Source organism: Mesoplodon mirus, assembly GCF_964341445.2.
Source record: "Mesoplodon mirus genome assembly, chromosome: 7".
In the NCBI taxonomy this organism is placed as follows: domain Eukaryota; kingdom Metazoa; phylum Chordata; class Mammalia; order Artiodactyla; family Ziphiidae; genus Mesoplodon; species Mesoplodon mirus.
In genome coordinates this window covers 87,539,987-87,563,339 of record NC_138983.1, presented here as the reverse complement: position 1 = coordinate 87,563,339, position 23,353 = coordinate 87,539,987, and the positions used below count along the sequence as shown (strand labels likewise).

At 47.2% G+C, this 23,353-nt stretch overlaps 1 protein-coding gene across 1 annotated transcript in view; it reads right to left on the bottom strand.

The window, feature by feature from the left end:
- LOC309808856 (forkhead-associated domain-containing protein 1-like) overlaps positions 1-23,353 on the bottom strand; it is a gene marked incomplete at both ends in the record, with an annotated part of 88,483 nt that overhangs the window by 46,398 nt on the left and 18,732 nt on the right. The window contains 2 exons of the mRNA XM_082629435.1: positions 5,439-5,709; positions 21,819-22,025. Coding sequence (XP_082485561.1) covers positions 5,439-5,709; positions 21,819-22,025 — 478 coding nt within the window. The remainder of the gene's footprint in view (positions 1-5,438; positions 5,710-21,818; positions 22,026-23,353) is intronic.

Genomic DNA, 23,353 nt, shown 5'->3' with positions numbered 1-23,353 from the left:
ACGACTCATCCTTCATTTCTCCAGGGGGAATCCAAGTCCTTCAGAGAAGCCCCAAGTTCAGCATGGCACTGGAGAAACCAGTGATTACAGTGGAAAAATTTAAATGGCGGAGTGAAAAAAAGAAAAGAAACAGCCCATGTGCCATGTGTCCAAAGGACACATTAAAAAAAAAACCCGGGCCTCCCTGGTGGCGCAGTGGTTGAGAGTCCGCCTGCCGATGCAGGGGATACGGGTTCGTGCCCCGGTCTGGGAGGATCCCATGTGCCGCGGAGCGGCTGGGCCCGTGAGCCATGGCCGCTGGGCCTGCGCTTCCGGAGCCTGTGCTCCGCAGCGGGAGAGGCCACAACAGTGAGAGGCCCGCATACCGCAAAAAAAAAAAAAAAAAACAAACCCCAAAACCCTGTATATATGTTCATAAGACAGAACATGATGCATACAACAAAATGAATGAATCTCAGAAATACTATGCTGAGTGAAAAAAGCCTTCCACAAAGGAACATGTACTACATGGTTCTGTGTACTTGAGATTCTAGAACAGGAATATCTAATCCATGGCGGGAAAAGAATTCAGAAGAGTGGGTGCCTCTGGGGCCTGGGGCTGGGAATTGACTGGGGAGGGACATGAGGGAACTTTCTGGGGTGATGGTAATGTTCTATATCTTGATAGGAATTTGGGTTACATAGGTGTGCACGACTGGCAAAACTCAGTGAGCACATTCAAGATCTACACCTTTCAGGGTGTGGTAGCCAGTCTCCCAGATGGCCCCACTGATTCTTGTCTCCTGGTATTCAGAGCCTTGCATCATCCTCTCCAATACTGGATGGACTTTATATTAGTTAGCTGGGGCTGCCATAACAAAACACCACAGGAGGTCTTAACAAAAGAAATTCATTTTCTCACAGTTCTGGAGGCTGGAAGTCCAAGATCAAGGTGTGGGCAGGGTTAGGCCTCTCTCCTTGGCTTGCAGACGGCCACCTTCCTGCTGTGTCCTCACATGCCCTTTTCTCTGTGCACGTGCATCCCTGGCGTCTCTCTCTCTCTTCTTACAAGGACACCAGCCCTTGGATTAGGGCCCACCCAATCATCTCATTTTAACTTAATCATCTATTTCAATACACTATCTCCAAATATGGTCACATTCTGCGATATTGGGATTGAGGCCTCAGCATATGAATTTTGGGGGAATGCAATTCAGTCCGTAACAAAGCTTCTCTATGTAACCAAGGATATTGCAGAAATGACACAGTTTGATTCCTGAGGTTAGATCATAAAAGACATTGCAGCTTCTGCCTCACTCGCTAGGACCACTTGTCTGGAGGAGCTGGCAGCTTGAGGATGCTCAAGCAACGTATGGAGAGGTGCACTTAGTGAAGAACTGAGGCCTCTTACCAAAAGCCATGGGAGTGACCCATCCTGGAGGTGGGTCCTCCAGCCCCAGACAAGCCCCCAGAGGACCACAGCCCAGCCACCACCATTACTGCCACCTCATGGACAAGCCTGAGCAAGAATCCCCCAGCTAAGCCATTCCCAACTTCCTGCCTCAGAGAAGCTATGAGATAATAAATGTTTACTGTTGTTTTAGGCCATTACATCCTGCAGTAATTTGTTATGCAACAATAACTAGCAAATACAGGTTTGGGCACCAGGAGTGGTGCAAAATTTAACAAAAACCCTACAATGTGGAGTGGTTTGGGATGGAACAGTGGCCAGAAGCTGGAGGACTTTGGCCAAGAGTCTTTGAGAAAGCCTGAATAGTCTTAGGAGAAGCCCGATGGCCTTTGAGGAGGCCGTGAGGGAAGGGTTCCAGGAAAGTGAGGAAAATGTTACTGGGGTTAAGGGATCCTTGTCAGGTGGTGGCAGAAGGTTTCCTAACACGTTGCCTGTGGTCATGAGGAAGGTAGAAAATGTTTGTGATGAGGCTGAGTGGTCAAGCTAAAGAGAGTCCCAGACAGAGTCTTGGAAGGTGCTGCCTGGTTACTTCTTACTACTTATAGTGAAATGTGAGGGGGAGAGACAGTTAAAGGAAGGGCTGTTAAATCAGGGCAATGTTCTGGGCTTGAAAATTCCCTGCCTCTCCAGGTGGCAAATGAAATGTAAGAAACAGGTTCTGGGCAAACATCAAATCAAGGGCGCTCTCAAGAAAACACAGTCCAGAGAAGAAGCTGAGGGTGTGGTTGTAAAATCCTTTGTTAAGAATACAGATCCAGGGCAGTGTCCAAGAGAACCCTTTGGTCAAAGAACTGGGCTTCTAAGAAGCTTCGGTCCTTTGTCAGTCTTTGCAGAAGCCCATGGTGGAAGGGCTTGTGACAAAAAAGTCTGTGGGCGTGGTTTTTGCCTGATAGGATGAACCCCAATAAGAAGCACTGCCAACTCAGACTGACAGAGACCCACAAAAGTCAAAGAAGCGTCTGGACCCCCAAGCTTCTACAGGCAGGAAGCAGGCTATAAAACTATGCAGCCACATCCATGGGACACCTTTCATAGGGAAGGGAGGACGACTCAGAAGGCGGAACTCACGGACCAGGGGCAGAGCCAAGAGCCCTGGAAAGTCATTTCTGGGCAAGAGTTGGACTGAAGCCCAATCAAGGAACTGGCGATATTTTCCCAGCTGGACTTCAGAACTGCTTTGGGCCAGGGACTCCTGTGTGTTTCCTGTTTTTCTTCTTTTGGAACAAGAGGAGTGTATGTAGCAGTGATGCTATGTCTGTCCCACCAATATGTGCTGGGTGTGTGAGGGACAGACCCTTTGTTCAGAGGTCTTCAGATTTCTGGAAGTAGTACTTGATGAGCTGAACGTAACGTACTACACCCATGAGCTCCATCTGTACCTGGACTTGATTTAGACGAGATTCTGGAATTTGAGCCGATGCTGTTACTGGGGTGAGATTTTGGGGGGCCTCGGGAGAGAGGAGGAGGAGTGTGAATCATTGAGGACCCGAGGGCAGGCTGTGGTAGTCGGCCTCCAAGATGACTGCTGATAATCCCCGCCTCCTGGTCTTCAGGCCCGTGTGTAGTCTTCTCCCACACTGGAGGGTGACGCCCTGGGTAACCAGCAGGATATTGCAACAATGACAGAGCATGACTTCTGAGGCTTAGTCACAAGAGATGTTGCCATTTCCATCTTGTCCTCCAGGATCACTTGCTCAGGAGGAGCAGCTGCCGTGTCATGGGAACGCTCGAGCCACTCTCTGGGGAGGCCCATGTGGTGAGGAACCGGGGCCTCCTGCTGACACCCATGTGAGCAGCCGTGTTCCAAGTGGATCCTCTGGCCCAGGTCAAGCCTTCAGATGACTGCAGCCTTACGAGGGACCCTGAGCCACAGCCGTCCTGCTAAGCTGCTGCCAAATTCCTGACCCACAGAAACTGTATAGATGATAACACATGTTTGATTTTGCTTTAGGCTGCTACGTTTGGGGAGAATTCGTTATGCAATCATGATAACTAATACACATTCTGTGTTCATTTTACATGAAGGAGACAAAACATGTTGAGTTCTAGTTAATGGTATATGTGCTAAAACATTTAGGGGGAGGACTACAGATGTGTGCTATTTATTTTGAAATGCATCCAAAAAATAAGATGGATTAATGCAGGACAAGAAGGATGGGTAGACAGAAATGTAATAAAGAGTACAGCAAAGTGTTAGTGGTAGAATTAGGAGGAGAGCTGTCTCTGTAAAATTCTTTTTGCTTTGCTGTATGTTTGAACGTTTTCACATTAAAATGCTGGGGTGGGGGCTTCCCTGGTGGCGCAGTGGTTGAGAGTCTGCCTGCCAATGCAGGGGACACTGGTTCGAACCCTGGTCTGGGAAGATCCCACATGCCACGGAGCAGCTGGACCCGTGAGCCACGACTACTGAGCCTGCACGGCTGGAACTTGTGCTCCGCAACAAGAGAGGCCGCGATGGTTAGAGGCCCGCGCACCGCGATGAAGAGTGGCCCCTGCTCGCCGCAGCTGGAGAAAGCCCTCACACAGAAGTGAAGACCCAACACAGCCATAAATAAAGAAATAAATAAAATTAAATTAAAAAAAATGCTGGGGGGAAATGGCTGAGTAATTTCTTAACTTGGGTGGTTGGTACATGAGCGTTCCTTAGATGATGATGATGATGATGTAAACTGCAGAGATACCTTTCATTTGCTCCTTAGTCTGTTTATTTCAGGATAATAACTATTATTTGAATGGCTGAGGGAAGTGACTAGGTGAGTGGTCCTGAGTGAGACCAGGGAAGGGTGTGGAGGCATCGAGAGACCTGGGGACTCAGAGGGGTCTGGGGCTGGGACACAGAAAACAGAGAATGGGACCTTCACACCAGTGGCCACAGAAGAAACCTGGGAATCATGCCAGGGACTAAGTCGACCCAGCTACTCTGCCAGTAAGCCTGGCAAGGCCAAGAGGATGGTGACAGACAGGAAGTCTCCTCCCCAAGTGCCATGAGGCCTTCTGGGGGGGAGGGGGGGAGAAGGAAACCCTGATGGCTGTGTGTCCCCAAAGTGACCAGGCTGTGAGTGACAGTCACTGAGATAACCAGCCTTAAATTTGACTGAAAAGCGTTATTTTAGATTAGATTGAATACATAACCTCCGGAGAAGTAATTTTCTCCATAAGCCTCAGTCTCCTCTTACCTGTAAAATGGTAATAAAATATTTAAAAACCTCCTAAGGCAAGAGGGATTTCAGTTACCAATATGTCTGTACATCTGAGTCGAAGTATATAAATTTAGATTCTGATACACATTCATATATATTCATATATATGTACAAACACACACACACACACACACACACACACTCACCACAGAGGTACTGATGTGTGCAGATGGGCAGAGCACAGTCTTGGAGGAGTTTGTACCAAAAAGTCAACAGGGAGAATTCTGGTGATAAGGGTGACAGCTTATCTTTTACTGTTTTCTAACTTTCTGCTTATCCCAATTTTTTCACATTTGATTATGTTCTACTTCAGAACCAGAGAACATAAGCAAAAGCCAGAGAAAGACAAATATCATACCATATTGCTTATATGTGGAATCTAAAAAAAGGTACAAATGAACTTATCTACAAAACAGAGATAGAGTTACAGATGTAGAAAATAAACTTATGGTTACCGGGAATAAGAGGGGGGAGGGATAAATTGGAAGAGAGGGATTGACATACACAATACTATACATAAAAGAGATAACTAAGAAGGACCTACTGGATAGCACAGGGAACTCTCCTCAATACTCTGTAATGGTCTATATGGGAAAAGAATCTAAAAAAGAGTGGATACATGTATATGTTGAACAGATTCAGTGTGCTGCATACCTGAAACTAACACAACACTATAAATCAACTGCACCTCAATAAAAATTTTTTAAAAAAGGGGAAAGCAGAAACTGAGACCCATCCTCCTAGCAAAAGCCCCTCCCCTAAGCCGCCAAGGAAGCACCCATGAGTACCTTGCCTGATGATGGGAACGCTGTGGGCGGCTCTGTCCACCTTGAAGGAGAACATCTTCTCGCTGGCACTCACGGGCCGCCTGTGGGAGGCTGGTGGGACCATGGGGGGCTCGGGGGACCCCTGCGACCAGCTCCTCTGCACTGGCGCTGTCCAGATGCCCGGGTAGAAGGGGGTCTGTGGTGGTGAGGGTGACTGGTTCAGTTGCTGGGTGGCCCAAGGTGGCTGTGGCCTTGGCCAAGGTGCTGGGCCCCTCACCCATGGGAAGGAGACCTGCAGGGGCAGACAAGAGGGTCAGGGGAGGTTACGAGCAGCTGGGGTGGTCTTCACCTTTCTGTCCCGGCGACATAATTGCTGCCCTAGATTTTGGCGTATAAGTCACTTCTCCCAAGAATCCCTCCCACACTCTCCCCAAATTTGGGATGGCGGTCCCCACCATGGTTCACCTTGCACACTATCACACCACCATTTATTGGGTGCAGCCTTCGTGCCAGGCACCCAGTCAAGAGATTCACATGCATTACCTTATTTAATACCCCTGATGCTCTGTGATGAGCCCGAGGCTGAGCAAGACCTAGTGACTTTCCCAGGACCACAGATTTGGCAGTGAGCGTCTGAGCTGGTACAACGCCACCTCTGAGCTCTGAGAGGCTGACAGCTTTTTGTCTACCTTGCTCAGCACCGTATCCTCAGCTCCTAGAATAAACCCTTGGCACATACACAGTAGGTCCTTAAATACTGGTTGAAAGAATGAATGAACACATCTCCGAGATTCAAGCCCAGCTCTCCAGGACACACACATCCACACTGTGTGTCTCCCTGGCACTCCCATTCCACCTGTTCCCCGAAGCCGAGAGCTCTGGGGTGGAAGGCACCCCAACTGGCTCGAAACCCAGCTGGCTCATTAGCCTGTGATCCTCAACATCTGCCACATCTGATTCTTGGCAGACGCTCCATAAATATCTATCGAGGGAACCTTTTTTCATCTGACCCGGCGGAAGATGTCTGTAGCTACTTTCATTAGAGAGCACATCAAAATCCATCTACACCGGGAGAAGTAAATGCTGAGAGGTGCTGACACCTGGCTTTGTCTTGGTTAATGCTGTTGTGGCCGTCCCTCCCCGAGCCTAGTGGTTAAACCGTGACATCGTGAATGCTACCATTTATTGTAATTACTCACCGATTTCTCGCGATAGCCCTGAAGGGGAGGAGCTCTCCTTATTCCTAGCTTACAAATGAGGCTTGGAGAGGTTAAGGACTTCACCAAGCTCAGGTGGTGGTGGAGAGGGTGGTGGGACTGGGGTTCTGGAAAGCTCTTTCCCTCTCTGTCTCTCTCTCCCTTCTCTGCCCCGCCCCCAGTCTCTTGGCAGAAAAAAAACACTTTTCAAGGAAGAAGCTAAGTTCAAAGGTTTGCCGCCTGTGGCGGTCACGTTTCTCTTTCTGCAGACTGCAGACACGCAATGAGAAACAGGACAGAATGCTTCCGAAATAGGAGCACTGGCAGACAGAACTTCCTATAGCTCCAGCTGGATTGTATTCAAGAGGAAGGTTCTCCACTCACTCAGGTTCCCAAACCAGTCTTTTAGCTACAGTCTTTCCCAGCCAAGTCAAGAATCCGGTGAATTCCCCTGAAGACTTTTTTGGAGTCAGGGAGAACACTGTTCGGGAAAATCAAACTCCAATTGCCTGGCGACACCTGGCCCAGCATTTATGATGACACTGGCCCCGTTGAAACCTGTTTCAGGAACGGACTTGGCAGTGTTCCAGAACTCTGTTACCTTATGTGAAGATTCGAATTTCTCTCCACTGTGGGCACCTCGGTCTCCACCTAAGCTTTCTTCCTTTCTCTCCTTTCAGAAGCTGAGGTGTCCTGCTTCTGCCTTGCACTCACTTCTCCATCCATCCTATCCCTTCCCGTCCTCTCCTCTGGGGCTGTCTTGCCTCAATCATTCCTACAACCTTTCCTCATCGATTTAATAAAGATTTATCGAATGAAAGGGCTGAAGGTGGGAAGGGGGAAATTTGAATATGTTTTACCCCCGCCTGATAGAAAACAAATCGAGAGACCACGGGTAGTATGGAGGAATTCCCTTTTGTGCTGGGATGCTCAGGTAGATGTGCCTCACTGCCCACTAACTGCCAGGGTGCTAAAGGGAGTGCTCATATCTCATGCCTCAAGTGGTTCACTGCCGTAGTGGACAGGCCGCAACCCACCTGGCTCTTCTGGAAATTCCAGGAATCTCCCTCCCAATCTGTCGGCCCATTGCTGTGGGTGGGGCTAAGCAATCAACCAATCACACTCCCTGGACATACTGATTGGTTCAGTGGTGGGACAAGTGATCCAATCAGAGCCAAGGAGACCTAAGAAGACTTGGCTGGACACCAGGATCTGGAGTGACCTGGTGGGACTTCAGAATGCAGCCAGCATGAGGGAGTGGAGCCCAGACATGGAGAGAGGGAAGCTGTTTATTTATTTTTCAGATTGTGGTAAATAACCTGCAACATAAAATTTATCATCTTAGCCATTTTAAAGCATACAGTTCAGTGGTGTTAAGTATAGTCACATTTCTGTGAGATGGATCTCCAGAACTTTTTCGTCTTGCAAAACGTAAACTCTATTAACCATTAGACAACAACTGCCCATTCCCTCCGCCACCCAGCCCGTGGTGACCAACATTCTGTCTCTATGAATTGGACTACTCTAAGTACCAAGTACCTCAAATAAGTGAAATCACATGGTACCTGTCTTTTTGTGACTGGCGTATTTCACTTAGCATAATGCCCTCAAGGTTCATCCATGTTGTAACATGTCAGAATTTCCTTCTTTTATTTTATTATTTTTTTGTGTGTGTGGTAGGCGGGCCTCTCACTGTTGTGGCCTCTCTCGTTGTGGAGCACAGGCTCCGGACGCGCAGGCTCAGCGGCCATGGCTCACGGGCCCGGCCGCTCCGCGGCATGCGGGATCCTCCCGGACTGGGGCATGAACCCGTGTCCCCTGCATCAGCAGGCGGACTCTCAACCACTGCGCCACCAGGGAAGCCCTTCCTTCATTTTTAAGGCTAAATAATATTCCACCATACAGTTTAGAGTGTATTTTTTTTATCCATTAAGCGTCATGGGCACTTGGGTGGTTTCTACCTCATGGCTATTATAACTATGCTGCTGTGAACATGGTGGGGAAAATAAGGAAGCTGGTTTTGAGCACTGGCTGGGGTGCTACCCTGAAGTGCTCCATCCCTGAGGCTGGCTAGAGCTGGTTTCTGTTGCTTGCAGCACACAGAGCCCGAACGATAGGGCCCCTAGTGGGAAGGAGCCAAAGATGTATAAACGCAGCAGAGACTCCAAGCTCTTCGGGTTTAAAAATTTAAAAATAAAGGTTTTTTTTTTTTTTTCTCTGAAGCATGTTGGTTGAGGGTAGCTTTAGTTGGATGGTTAAAGTTGGTTTTCTCTAGTTTCCCGGCTTGCTTTATCAAAGGGAAGGTCAAGGTTTTCTCAGAAATTGCTGCTGGCAACTACAACGATACAGGCAGGGAGAAAAGCAAACATAAGAAGAAGACTCACATTAAAAGCTAGCTCTGGGCTGTACAGGAAGCATGGGGTCAAGGTCAGTTATCAACAAGTTTGTTTTTATTATTTATTTATTTTAGATTTAATTCTATTTATTTTTGTCCGTGTTGGGTTTTCGTTGCTACGTGCAGGCTTTCTTTAGTTGCGGCGAGCGGGGGGCTACTCTTGTTGTGGTGCACAGGCTTCTCCTTGTGGTGGCTTCTCTTGTTTCGGAGTGTGGGCTCTAGGCGCATGGGCTGCAGTAGCTGGGGCACATGGGCTCAGCAGTTGTGGCACGTGGGCTCTAGAGCGCAGGCTCAGTAGTTGTGGCGCATGGGCTTAGTTCCTCCACGACATATGGGATCTTCCCAGACCAGGGCTCAAACCTCTGTCCCCTGCACTGGCAGGTGGATTCTTATCCACTGTGTCACCAGGGAAGTCTTCAAGTCTGTTTTTAGAAACTTTAGTTTAAAAATACACGCTAATGCCTTTTCTCTTTCTTTGTGTCTGTTCTCTGACCATATGGTATGTTGCCATGGTTGGGTTTTTTGTTTTGTTTTTGAGGTAGCATATGTGATACTCCTGATTTCTTTTCCATACTACCTTTAAAATAGCAGGTTGGGGCTTCCCTGGTGGTGCAGTGGTTGAGAGTCCGCCTGCCGATGCAGGGAACACGGGTTCGTGCCCCGGTCCGGGAAGATCCCACATGCCACAGAGCGGCTAGGCCCGTGAGACATGGCCACTGAACCTGCGCGTCTGGAGCCTGTGCTCCGCAACGGGAGAGGCCACAACAGTGAGAGGCCCGTGTACCAAAAAAAACAAAAAAAAAGCAGGTTGTCAACCACCTGGATTAACCATGACCACATCCACGGCTGAATTTATATTAGCTTTAATAAACACAGGTCAATGATTTACTCAAGAAATCACTATCTATTTTTTTTCAAATTATCTATTTGTTCTTTGTGTTATCTCCCCAATATCTGCTTCTAACCCTGAAAAGAGTATAAGTTGAACGGGAGACCCTAAAAAAAATTCGAAGTAGTTTGCACATCGAGTGCCTACAGTACACATGAATTCTGCCAGGAAGCCCTGGAGCCTGCAGAGAAGGTGGAAACTTAGACCTTGCCCTTGGAGAGCTTGTTATGTGCTCTGCCATTTGTAAGTAATTGTGGACAATACAACGGCTATGAGCCACTGTGTAGAGAAGCCTCAGATGTGCCACAGACTGTGCTGGGCACTTAATGCATGTGGTCTCATCTGATCTCCAGAATAATCTTGCAGGAGGCATTTTACCCCTCATTGTGTGGATTAAGAAACTGAAGCTCAGAGAGGTTAAATGACTTGCCCAACATCTCACGGCCAGGAAGTGGTGACACAATTTGACTCCAATACCTGTGCTTTTAGGACTTCTAGGTTACTCGAAGTCATGATTTATTACCTGCTTTCCATACTCACAAACGGATCTTAGACGATTGGTTAGTGAATGATAGGATATTTTCCAAGTTAAAAAAAGGAAATGAACATTAGATGGTGTGAAAAAACACAAGACATCGCATGGGCTACTTAGAAATGGGATTTTCTAGGAACACTGACAACTGTCTTATGGAAGTGTTATTCATCTGGTACATGCCACGCCCTGGAAGCAGCTCAGAGGACCCCAGCCTCCATCCGGGAAGACCTGTGGTATGTTCACTGCTGTACCAGAGGAGTGCTGGGGCCAGCTGGTACCCGCCCACGAGAACTGATTGTTAAATGTCCAGGAATTTTGCCAACTGGTTGATAAACACAGCCATTAATAAGAATTAACTTACATAAATTTACAATTAAATTATATCAGAAACAATTGGTATACAAACTTAAAAGTCACCCCTTCCTAATTATTTTACTCTATTTTATTATTACCTATGCTCTTGAGGTTATTTCACTCTACTATATGTTTCTGTTGGAAATGTTACATAGTAATGTGTTACCACACCTCTTTCCTGCTCTGTATTCAGGGATGTGTCATTGGGAGTTTGAAATTGACCGTGGAGGGCGTATTACACCATAGAAATCAGGAAATGTTATAAATGAGGGCTTGGTTTTTAAAAAGTTTTATAAATATGTTTGATAATGGTGGTTCATGTAGAGCTTGATTTTGTTTGTTTGTTTGTTTTGTTGATTGCCTAGACTTAAGACGGTAATGGAGAAAATGTTAACAATGCAGATTATACAAAAGCATGTTGTGTCTTAGCCGTTATGTTATGAATAGAGCAAAAAATTGGGGAAACGTTCTTCCAGTATTTAAAAATTATTATCTGATGCAGCAACAAAGTCACTCATGTCACTGATGAACATGTGAAGTTCTAACGTCTTTCTTTTTTCACTTGTATTATTCATAAATCCAAAATATCCAAAAATACCCACGAGTGCTCAGGTTGGGAACTCTCTCATTCGTCAACTGCAATGAGAAATTGGCTATGGATACAAGAGTTCACCTAAAGTCAATGAAAGCATTCTGTGAGACTCAGCTGGCTATATAGAATTTACAAGAAAGAGTACTGCATTTCTTGTTACATGGAAAGACTGTGCTACACATTCTTTATATCAGTAAACGTTATGCTATGCACCCATGTACTTTACTTTTTCCAGAGAGCTGGTCATTAAATATTTACCAGCAATTTCTGGCTGTGCTGGCACCCAGCAGAGTGCCTACTACTCATGGTAGGTGTTCGCTGACTGAGCTGAACAGTTGGCAAATGGAGTGTAAATAAAAAGCACTTTGATTCTGGGGCTGGGATGGGGAAAACACATGTTAAGCCTGGTGCATCTTGTAACAGCAGAGAGTAAGCAAGTGCCCAAAACGAAAAGGTGGGGAGATGCTCAAGGACACAGCAAGCAATCTGAAAGAGCTCCCAGTGGCCAAGGCTGGAAGAATTTGAGCGAAGAAATATTTAATGAGTATTGGATTATAATTCAAAGTGTAAAATCAGTATACATGGATCCATACTGACATAGATACATTAGTGAGTAAATACATAAAGGAGGGAGAAGAGACCGGCTTCCTTACAGAAAAATTTAACATACATAGATGTGGAGCTTAATTCCCATGGTCTGGAAGGGCCTGGGGGGTAGGGGTGATGGTGGCGAGCAGGGACACTGACCGCAGCATGGAGGAGCCATGGACCTGGAAAGACAGAATGGAGACTAGAAAACATGGCCAGTAGATCTCAGAAGCCAGGAGAGGGGGCTTCTTGGTGCCAGGACAAATGGCCTTTATCTCAACAGCTACCGGGGTGTCACCGTAACTCAGAGACGGGTAATAATTCTATGTCCCCAAGAAAAGGGTAAATCACGTACGGGGCTTCAGTGTGAGAAATCAGGGTTATACATTTAGAACACAGAACCGCCAAGTTATACATTATTTTTAGGTTTTGGAACTTAAAAGAATTAAGTCCCTTTGAGCTGTTCAGAAAAGCCATTCGTTTGGGTTTTTCCCAGCTGTGTTAAAGGAGATCTGGCCCATCTAATTTTCCCATTTTCTTGTAAATCTTCAATCTTACGGTTTTTCCTTTCCTTTCAAGTTCTAATCAGCTTCCTGGTCAGTCCATAAAATGGGAAATAGAATCTAATGAGAAAACAGCCGGATTTTTGCAAATAGCTTTTGCTACCCCTAGACTTGGCCTGCTTCAATTGGGTCTTGCCAGATAGAGAGACGGAATGAATGAATGAATGAATGATCATCAACTAAGTTCAGAGAAGGAGCAACGTGGTTCTGATTTGGTAACAAAGGGTGTGGTCTGCCAGAGGAAGCAGGACGCGGCCTGGTTCCTGACCGAGTCTGGGTTCTGTCTCAGCAGGATGCTAAGGGTTCAGCCCGCGCTCCCGTCTCCACCTCCCCCGATGTCATCTGCATCGCCTGTAGACATCTGGTGACAACACAGCCTCAGGGGTCCTTTTGTGTGAGTTTCTGCTGCAGAGGCCGAGCCTGAGGCTGTCTGCTGCCCCGTGCCCTCCACTTCACTGGTCTCGGGAAATCGCCTTTGATATAAAACACCCAGCCTCAGGAGTTCTCATCACATAAGTAAGTCCCCACGGGACCTGTAAGAGCACAGGGTAGAGGAAATCCTACAAGGTCAGGTAGGAGATGACAAAGCTTGACCAGAAAGAGGCTTTGTTCTGAAGGGCACCATACTCTCTGGTCATTCACTCAGTTGCCGGCTTCTCAACTCCCGGTACAGTAAAGCCACATCCTCCTCAACAACGGGCCCTATTCAGAGGTCCCAGGAATGTGGAAACATCACCCTTCTTGGGGATGGACAACTAAGGCCCTGACTCTGAGCTTCTCATCACACCAGTTCACCACAGGAGAGAAATGAGCAACTATGCTTCCTTGGAGACTGGCCTGGGACTTTTCCAATGGAAAAGTGGATTATTCGTCATTTTCCTCCCCCCAGATCCTTAGTGGCAAATCCTGTTAGGAAGGCTCCACTTAGGCAATAGGAATGCTTCCTAATGTCATGGACATCTTCTTTGTTTTTGCCTCCCCTGCATCCATTTCTTCCATCTTCTGGATGGGCACCTTAATTTTTTTTCAGGGAAGACACCCTTTCCCTGACAATCCTGAGTCCATAGAACTCTGACCCTTCCACCCCAGGGGTGAGACCATAAACCAGGCCTGGCCAATCAGAGCATTCCTGGCCCATGGCCTCAGTGATTGGTTCAGGGGAAGCCACGTGATCCAAGCCACTGTCAATGAAGATGCTGGCTCTATCCCTGGAACTGCTACTTTGTAGGGTGCTGGGGCTGCTGGTGGCCACTTTCCTACAGGTGAGGCAAGAGTCTGTCTGAGATTGGGAAGCTAACAGGGAAGAAAGAGTCAGATTCCTGACCATGATTTGGGCGCCTGGATCCAGCTGGGCCTAAGCTGCAGCTTTTGGCCTTTTCAGTTCCATGAGCTTTTTTTTTTTTTTTTTTTTTTTTTTGCCTAGGCTAGTTTTAGTTGGTTTTCTGATACTTGCAAACAATCAAATTTCCTGGACAGTATGCTTACTGAGACTTTAGCATAAGCATCACTATGTACTCAGAGTGAAAGTTGTTTTAAAGGTTATGACATGCTCAAATAAAACCCACCAGACTGTCATCATGCACCAAATTTACCTTTCAACTTTTAAAAGTAAAGCAGCATCTCCAGAGAAGAATGATTTAAGACCAAGGAATCAATCATAAGACAAGTAGTAAAACGCTGCTTAGAGAAACTTTGATAGATAAATAGTTCTCTAGCTACAGCAGGCTTCAGACTACAAATCCCAAATTTCTGCTTCAAAAGTGACTCAGGGAAGACATTCCATAGTTTTATTTATTTAGCTTTTTGGCCTCGCCGTGCACTTGTGGGATCTTAGTTACCTGACCAGAAATTGAACCCAGGCCCTCAGCAGTGAGAGCACTGAGAGCACTGAGTCCTAACCACTGGACCACCAGGGAATTCCCAACAGTCCACAGTTTTAAAAGAAAACTTTCCAGTTGAAGAAACAGGCAAAATTTGTAATATGCATCTGTTGTATATATAATATGTTAATGTCTAGTACATTTATCAGATCCATGTCAATGTAATTATATTATTACTATATTTGCAAATGCATATATATGTGTATGTATATTTAGAACCACATATTTCCAGCTCTCTTTTAAAGAGGTATTGAAAAGACTGTTCAAAATTTAGTTTTCCAGCTTGTCTGTTTTTTCTTATTCCTCAGTAAACTTAAGCAATTAACCAGCACATTTCCTGGCACACAGTAAGGCTCAATCTGAGTGAGTTCTTTCTCCCCAGCTCCCCCCTCTATTTTAAGTTCTTCTTTTAGAAACCAAGTCAAATGAAAGAGGCAGTACTGCATAATGTTACAAGCAGAGGCTGGTAAACGTTTTCTGTAGAGCCAGACAGTAAGCATTTCCAGCCCTGTGGGCCATAGGATCTGCCCAGCTTACTCTGCCGTTGTAGCCGACAACACAGGCAATACTGAAATGAATGGGATGGCTGTGTTCCCAGGAAACTTTACAAAAGCAGGCGATGGCCCGCATTGGCCTTGGGCCATAACGTGCCGACCTCGGGTTAAGACCTTGGGATCCGGCGTCACACAGACTCTGGTCCGGCTCCCGGCTCTGCTCCTTCTCTGGGACCCTGACGAGTGTGTCATTTCTGTGCCTTGTCTGTAAGACATAGGGATACTAACAGCCATTTCTTAGTCTGTGAGAAGTGGGTGAGATAGTACACGTGAAATGCTGGGAACACTTCCTGATCCATAATAAATGAGCATAAAACATTAGCCATCAGGTATGATCACCATCGTCAAAAAAGAAGAAGAAAGGGGGCAACTGAATTTGTCCAGGAACGGCAGCAATATCCCTGGTAAAGAGTTAGTGGATGGACTTCCCTGGGGGCGCAGTGGTTAAGAATCCGCCTGCCAATGCAGGGGACAGGGATTCGAGCCCTGGTCCAGGAAGATCCCACATGCCGCGGAGCAACTAAGCCCATGGGCCACAACTACTGAGCCTGTGCTCTAGAGCCCGCGAGCCACAACAACTGAGCCCGCATGCCACAACTACTGAAGCGCATGCACCTAGAGCCCATGCTCCGCAACAAGAGAGGCCACCGCAATGAGAAACCCGCGCACTGCAATGAAGGGTAGCCCCCGCTCGCCGCAACTAGAGAAAGACCGCGCGCATCAATGAAGACCCAACACAGCCAAAAATAAATAAATAAAATAAATAAAATAATTAAAGAAAAAAAGTTAGTGGAGCCAGGGACTTCCCTGGCCGTCCAGTGGTTAAGATTCCACGCTTCCAATGCAGGGGGTGCAGGTTTGATCCCCGGTTGAGGAACTAAGATCCTGCATTGGTGCAGCCAAAAAAAAAGTTAGTGGAGCCAAACAAGCAAGGAAGCCAGATAACTGAAAATGCATTTTCTTCTATTATCAGTGGCTTTCGTTTTTACCCACATAATGAATCATCCCCTGTCAGAGTGTGAAATTGCAGGTTGGACTGGGAATTGCAAGACCTTCCTTAACCGCTGGGCAGTGAAGGACCTGCCTGGGCTCTCACGGCCCCACGATGCTTCGTGCTATTAGGAAAAGCCTCCAAGGGACTCAGGAGAGCTGGCTTTTAATCCTGTCTCTGGATCTATATGACTGATGCCTAACCTTGGGGAAGTCGCTGAAACTCTCTGAGCCTCAGTTTATGCCATGATAGGGGTGGTCCCAGGGACCTCTATAAAAACAACTGAAGGGGGAAAGGGGACCTGGGATTAATGAGTAGCTCCTTGGCAGAAATTGGAAATTGAAGCTCAGAAAGGTAAAGTCAGTTGCAGCTGGCATTTCAACTTGGGTCCATCTAACTCCAAAGGCCTTGCTTTCTCGATTGTGTTCTGCAGAGCTTCCCCATTAAAGCAGCAAGGAATATTGGCCGACAGAGGGCGCTCTTCTCGCAAGACAGGACGTCATGACATTGCAGGGACAGAGGACAGTATCCAGGAGCCACGTGGGAGAGTCTGGCTGGACTGGGAACAGGGCAGAGCAGGCAACAGGGAAGGCCAGACACAGGCCGTCATGGGGATGGGGGCTGCCGCCAAGGAGCTGTCAACCCCCTCATGGAACAACTCGGCACGTCATTTGTGGCGCCTGGCTTCCTTTTTCATTCTGGCCATTTCCATCCGTTTTGCCGTATTTCAGAATAGAGAAAGACATGATGGATACATACGGGTGACGTGGGTTTCCTTACTCAGCTGCCTTGTAAGAACGGCGCCACTGTGACTAGCACAGCTTGTTTCCACACCTCCTTTCCCAGAGCTCAGAAAGCATGAGTAAAGGCAACAACCAACAAAACCCACAACACGGCAGCACACCTGACTCTGGGACCTCAATTTCCCACGCCTGGTGCCAAGACTCTATGGGAGTAATCAACGGTTGCTTCAGGGCATTGCAGATGGCCCTGCGGGTTATGTCCTGCACAGTTTCAGTGGGCGCCATCCACATGGACTACGTTGTGAATGGTGACCCTGGAGTTGTGCAATATGGCAGCCCTAGGTAATACTTTGATGAGAGAGCTATAATTTACAAAGTATGGTCCTGGGGGCTTCCCCGGTGGCGCAGTGGTTGAGAGTCCACCTGCCGATGCAGGGGACACGGGTTTGTGACCCGGTCTGGGAAGATCCCACATGCCGCAGAGTGGCTGGGCGTGTGAGCCTTGGCCTCTGAGCCTGCACGTACGGAGCCTGTGTTCTGCAACGGGAGAGGCCACAACAGTGAGAGGCACGCGACCGCAAAAAAAAAAAAAAAAAAAAGGATGGTCCTGGGCACAACCTGCCTGCCAATGCACTTTGTCAAACAAGAGTTTTTCTTTATATTTTTCCATCTTGTATGTTATTCTATGGGTAATTTATCAGCAAATGTATTTATCTGCAAATATATTTATCTGCAAGCGGGGGCAGGTCTTGGGAGGTTTCCCTGTCCAAAAGGACACTTACAAAGGAGGCATCTTGGCTGCTCCATGCTGGTTTGCTTGACTCTAAAGCTGAGGGTTATCATGTGCTTATTAGGTGCCAGATGCTGGACTAAGCAATTTACGCACTTTGCCCACTTAATACCACAGTCACTCAAGGTGGTAGGAACTACTGTTACAGGAGTGGGGACCGAGGCCCTGAGAGGTAGATGATTTGTGCACGTCCAGTATAAAAGCCGGTCAAGAGCAGGGCTGGGACGGCGCTGGAGTCAGCCTGACCTCAGGGCACGTGCTCTAACCACTGTGACACCTGCAAACACATCTGGATTCCTAAGCGCCCCGCACCTCACCCCCCTCCCCCAGTAAAATGCTGTCACACCCTCCTCTATTGGTTAGGGTCACCACAAAACCTGAACTAAATGCTTTCATTTGGGAACTCTTTGTCGGGAGAAGAACAGTTCTCATCATACTTAATCTGTATGATATCAGGGCAGTCCTCCGTGGAAACTCCATCCAAGGAGGAAACACAGCGCCCTCACCAGGGACCCCAAAATCAATTGGAAACAAGAATAGGCCGGAAGCAAGACGGCCACGAATTTTTTAGAAAAACTGGGCTTCAAAATATTTGATGACAGATGCTCTTCAATACCTCTCCCTTTTCCCCTCTTCCTTTCTCTTCTTTTAAATAGCCAGCAGGTTGGGGTCATCAGGAAATGGAATTTGTAGGAAGGTGTCAGTCAGTCCACAGGCTGCCCTCACACGGACGCTGCAAAGGACCCCTGCATGAATATGAGCATCATGGATGGAAGCTTCTCAAGCTGGGGACGCCCCGGCAGAGAGCACTTTTGAGAAGATGGGGCTGTGGAGAGTCCTGCAAAGTGCCCTGGGCACAGGCCAGGGGAACACTTGTGCAGCTGCCTGCAGTCAACCAAGGAATGAAGCAAGGTGCAAGTGCGTGTAGGAATAAGAATTGAAAAAATCCGTGTATATTCGAGTGACCGTGAGAGTATGCTTTCCTCGGTGTGAAAACCAGTCAAGGCTACTGCTCCAGCTAGCATCAGACTAAATGGTTTTCTCCCCTCCTTTTTCCGCAAGTGGGGGTAGTGTTTAATTTGCACTGACAAGCTGTGTGGCCCTGGGGAAATTACTTAACCTCTCTGAGTTTCGGATTCCTTGTCTGTAAAATGGGGATCACGGGAGAACCCATCTCATAGGTTGCTGTGAGCGTGAAATAAGGGAGAGCAGGTGAATTGCTTAGCACAGTGCTGTTCACGTCAGTGATTCCTCCTGCTGCTCTCCTGGTTTCTCTTCTTACAAAACATCTTCTTCCGTCTTATCTGCTCAAGGTTAGAGGTCGTCATCACTGTTTCCCACAATTATATAAGAAGCACCTTGTAAAATAAAGTCCCCATTCCATAGTTGTACACCCGTGTTCATAACAAACTTACTCAAAATGGCCAAAAGGTGGAAGCAACCCAAGTGGCCATGGATGGATGAGCAGATAAACAAAATGTGGTGAATCCATACAATGAAATATTCAACTGGAATGAACCATGAGGATATCATACTAAGTGAAATAAGATGATCGCAAAAGGACAAACAATGTAAGATTCCATTTATATGAGGAACCTAGAATAGTCCAATTCACAGACACAGCATGGTGGGAGGGGAGGAAGGAAGCAGGGGGTTTGATTTGATGGGCTTAGAGTTTCAGTTTGGGAAGATGAACAAAGTTCTGATGATGGATGGGGATGATGGCTGCACAACAGTGTGAATAGATTTAATGCCACTGTGAACTGTACACTTAAACATGGTTAAGATGGTAAATTTTATGTGTATTTTACCATAATTTTGAAAATTAAAAGTTAAAAACAAACCCCAAAATGAAATACCTCCAAGGTTTCTCCAAGGTTTGGGGTGATAGAAATGGATGAAAGTGTTCTGAAAGCAGGTTGTGGTGATGGCTGCACAACTCCATCAATATATTCAAATTGATTGAATTGGACACTTAAAATGGGTGAAGTTACTGTTATGTAAATTGTACTTCAGTGAAGCTGTTAAGAGCAAGCAAGCAAACAAACACTTGCTGTGATCCGGAGGAAACTTTGGAGGATGAAGGAGCTGTTCACTGTCTTGATTGTGGCTATGGTTTCACAGGTGTACCCATATGTCAAAGCCCATCCACTTACAGACTTTAAACATGTGCCGTTTATGGCATGTCAATTATATCTCAAGAAAGCTGTGTTTTAAAAAGGCAGAACAGTATTCCATATATAAACAAACTCCTTATAATATATTAAACTCCTTAGAATATATTAAACAATATAATTTATTAAACAATGCCTCCTTTGGATGGAAATTTAGGTTTCAAATTTTATGCCCCTATCAATAATATTTCAATAAATATCTTTGTAGGAAAAAAAAAGAAAAAAATGCAGATATTATTTGCTGCTCCCCTATTCTTCTCCCCACAGGCAAGCCACAGAGTCAGAATTTCCCAGGGAGGGGGCCTGGGAACCTGTAATTTTACTGAACATTCCTGAAAATTCCTTGGAATCAGACATGTTGGGGCACATTGATTCAAACTTCATGAACTTGGATTTTCAGGCTTGGGAGTGTGAAATCCCCTTTTCTTTGATCCCTAAAAAATTCTGTAAGTGTTCCATACAAATGATTCTAAATTTCGGTTTCCCTCCTATTGGCGGTGCATCAGAATCATCAGGGAGCTTGTGAGAATGCATATTCCCAGGCCCTACTCCCAGGGAGGATGTGTATGGTTGCCAGATTTCGCATAAATAAAGAAATGAATAAGTCAATATATAATAAACTATAGGGTGTCCGTTAAATCTGAATTTCAGATAAACACCAAATAATTTTTTTAGCATAAGGGGTTCCTTGCAATAGTTGGGCCACACCTGTACATAACAATGATTTGTTGCTTCTCTGAAATTCAGATTTAACTGCGTGTCCTGTATTTCATCTGGGAATCCTAAGTATGAGTCCTCAGGCCTGGGGTGAAGCCCAGATCTGCACTGTGGGTCTGCTCCCCACGTGCTTCTGACGAGGGGGATCCTTAGAACCCATGTTGAGAACCCCTGATCAGGTCAACACCTTCTGGGTCAGGAGCCCCTCCTCAGGGCGGCCAGTGGATCCCAGTGCATCCCACAAGTGAGCACACTTTAATGTTGGTCCAAGGAGGAAAAGGGGGCTGAGAAGCAGCAGGAGAAAACTGTCCCAGGTTTTCAAAGCCAAACGTGGTGGATGCGGTGTCACGGGCCCTGCAGCCTGAGGGACGGTGCTCATCTTCTCTGAGTGGGTATTTAGGGCTGCCTAGGGGACCCACACCCAGGATTCTGCCTAGATTCTCTAAACTTTATTTATTTATACCCAGCCTCGTCCCCGAAAGGACTTTAAGCCTCGGAGGTCTCAGTCCATGCAGCGTTCTTGGTGCTGGGGAGTGAGGTTAACACGCCGTCTCTCTGGGACACACACGACAGGTATTAATTGTGTGCTCACCACGAATGGGCATTATTCTGGGAGTTTTACAATTAGAACCATCTCATTTAGCCCTCGAGATAAGCCTGCAAGGTCATTGCTGTCGTTGGCCCCATTTTGTAGATGAGGAAACCGAGGTTCCGAGGGGTCCAATGGTTTGTGCAAGAGTGCACCGAGTAGGCCAGTGGCAGAGCTGGGGTTCTGACCCAGGACTGTGTTGCTAACCAGCCCCCATCCTGCCTCCCTACTGAACCAGATACTTCTGGTCACTGAGCTTTGCTGGGCGAATTTTGGCTTACGTTCCGCTTAACCTGGGGCCATACCTTAGGTCCTGATCCCGGGAACATTTCTGATCCGGTGTGATAACAGCTGGCAGGCCTTGAGCGTCTACTCTGGCCAGAGACTTTGACTTTTTATACATAGATACTCTCTCAACGCCCTGCACCGCTGAGAAGACCCAGACCCAGGCATACAGAGAAGCCTGGCCGAGGTCACAAAGCTAGGAAGTTGCAGAGCACTGATCTGCCTAAAAAGGAAGCATCCATCTCTGCATCTTCAAAAGCACACACTTGCTTTCCACCTCCCCTCGCCAAGCTTCACTTTTCAGGAAAACGCTCTCCCTCGGGGCTGGTCGCTAGGCAACCCTTGCATGTAATTCCACGAAATGCCCAGAAGAGGGCGCGAGGACTCGCTCTCCCCGGGCACCCACGCGATGGGGCTGAACTTCGCAGAATCGCGAAAGGAAGAGTGACGCGCTCCAGACGAACTCCACCTGTGGCCGTACCCGAGCCCTAGGCTGCACGGAAGGTGACACAACACGGCACCTCTGCACCCCACCCCACCCCACCCCCGCAGGGGCCTGGACTCACCGAGGCTGGGTTTTCGATGACCAGTTCGTAGGTCAGCCCTCTGGACCCAAACCTCAGGGTGTCTCCGGGTAGGAGCTTCACAGCCACGTTCTGAATGTGGCACTCATTGACGAACGTGCCGTTGCAGGAATTGAAGTCGTGGAGAACAAAGCTGCTTTCGGCCTCATTATATTCAATGAGTGCGTGATGGTTGTCGACGTCTGCAGACTGAAATGCAGAAGGGGGACAGTCAGAGCCAGGAATAACAGGAATAACAAGGAATAACTAGTGCCACTGACACTGGGGGCCCCAATGTGCTAACCACTTCATCTGGCTGGACAGTCACTGCAATCCTCATTTTAAGAGGAGGATGCTGAGGGTCAGAGAGGTTAAGTGACTTGCCTAAGGCCACACAGCTAGTGAGTGGAGGGTCACCAGACCCTGACAGCAGACCCAGAATAGATGCCCAGTTTTGGGGTAGGGCGTCAGGCAACACAGAGGCAAGAGGGAACTCGGGGGGAATTGGCCAGGAATTGGCCACGTGATAGTTCTCTGATCCCATGCAAGTATCCTTTTGGTTGTCCCGAGTGGCAAGACAGCAGAAATGGTCCAACACAAACCAGAAAGGTCAGTTGGCAAGTGACAACTGTCCATTTACTGCAAGTGTTAAAGTTCAGGGGAGGTTTTGTAATAATTGTTGTTTTCATTTGTTTGTTCTATTCATTTTTAAAATAACATGTTTTTTCTAATAATGCAGAAAATGAGAACTAGAGAAAAACACAAAGAAGACATTAAAATCACTTAGACTCCCGTCCCCCAGAGGCAGGCACTGAGAACACGGTGGTTCACATCATTCCAGTCTTTTCTCTATGCTTACAATCTTTTTAAAAAGTTTAAACACGGGCCTCCCTGGTGGCGCAGTGGTTGAGAGTCCGCCTGCCGATGCAGGGGACACGGGTTCGTGCCCCGGTCTGGGAGGATCCCATATGCCGCGGAGCGGCTGGGCCCGTGAGCCATGGCCGCTGAGCCTGCGCGTCCGGAGCCTGTGCTCCGCAACGGGAGAGGCCACAGCAGTGAGAGGCCCGCATACGCAAAAAGAAAAAAAAAAAAAAAGTTTAAACACAATTGAGCTCACACCACAAAACATAGTTTTATAACTACCTTTTAAAAGCCTTGGTGTATAATGAAGGTTTATCCCATGTGATTAATTATTACTGTTGCTTCTTAAAAGCTACTCAGAATTACCAAAGATGATCTATTTTTCAATAGGGGCCCTGGTGTGACCACATTTCCCTCAAAAGAGAGAGACCCCAGACAGTGATTTGTCAGTGGCGTCAGAAACCTCCTGTGTAACCACTTTAATAAGAAGAATGAGCAAAACTCGGCACCAAGGAGGAAATATCACATCCCCCCCTGGCCCCGGCGCCCTGGACTATGGGCTGCAGGGCACGTGCGAAGTCCTCTGTCTTCTCAGGACACTGCCTATGAGCCATCCACTCCAGCCTGAGACTTTGCAAATATTTTCTAAGTCAGTCTTCTCAGAGTGCCTCATCCAA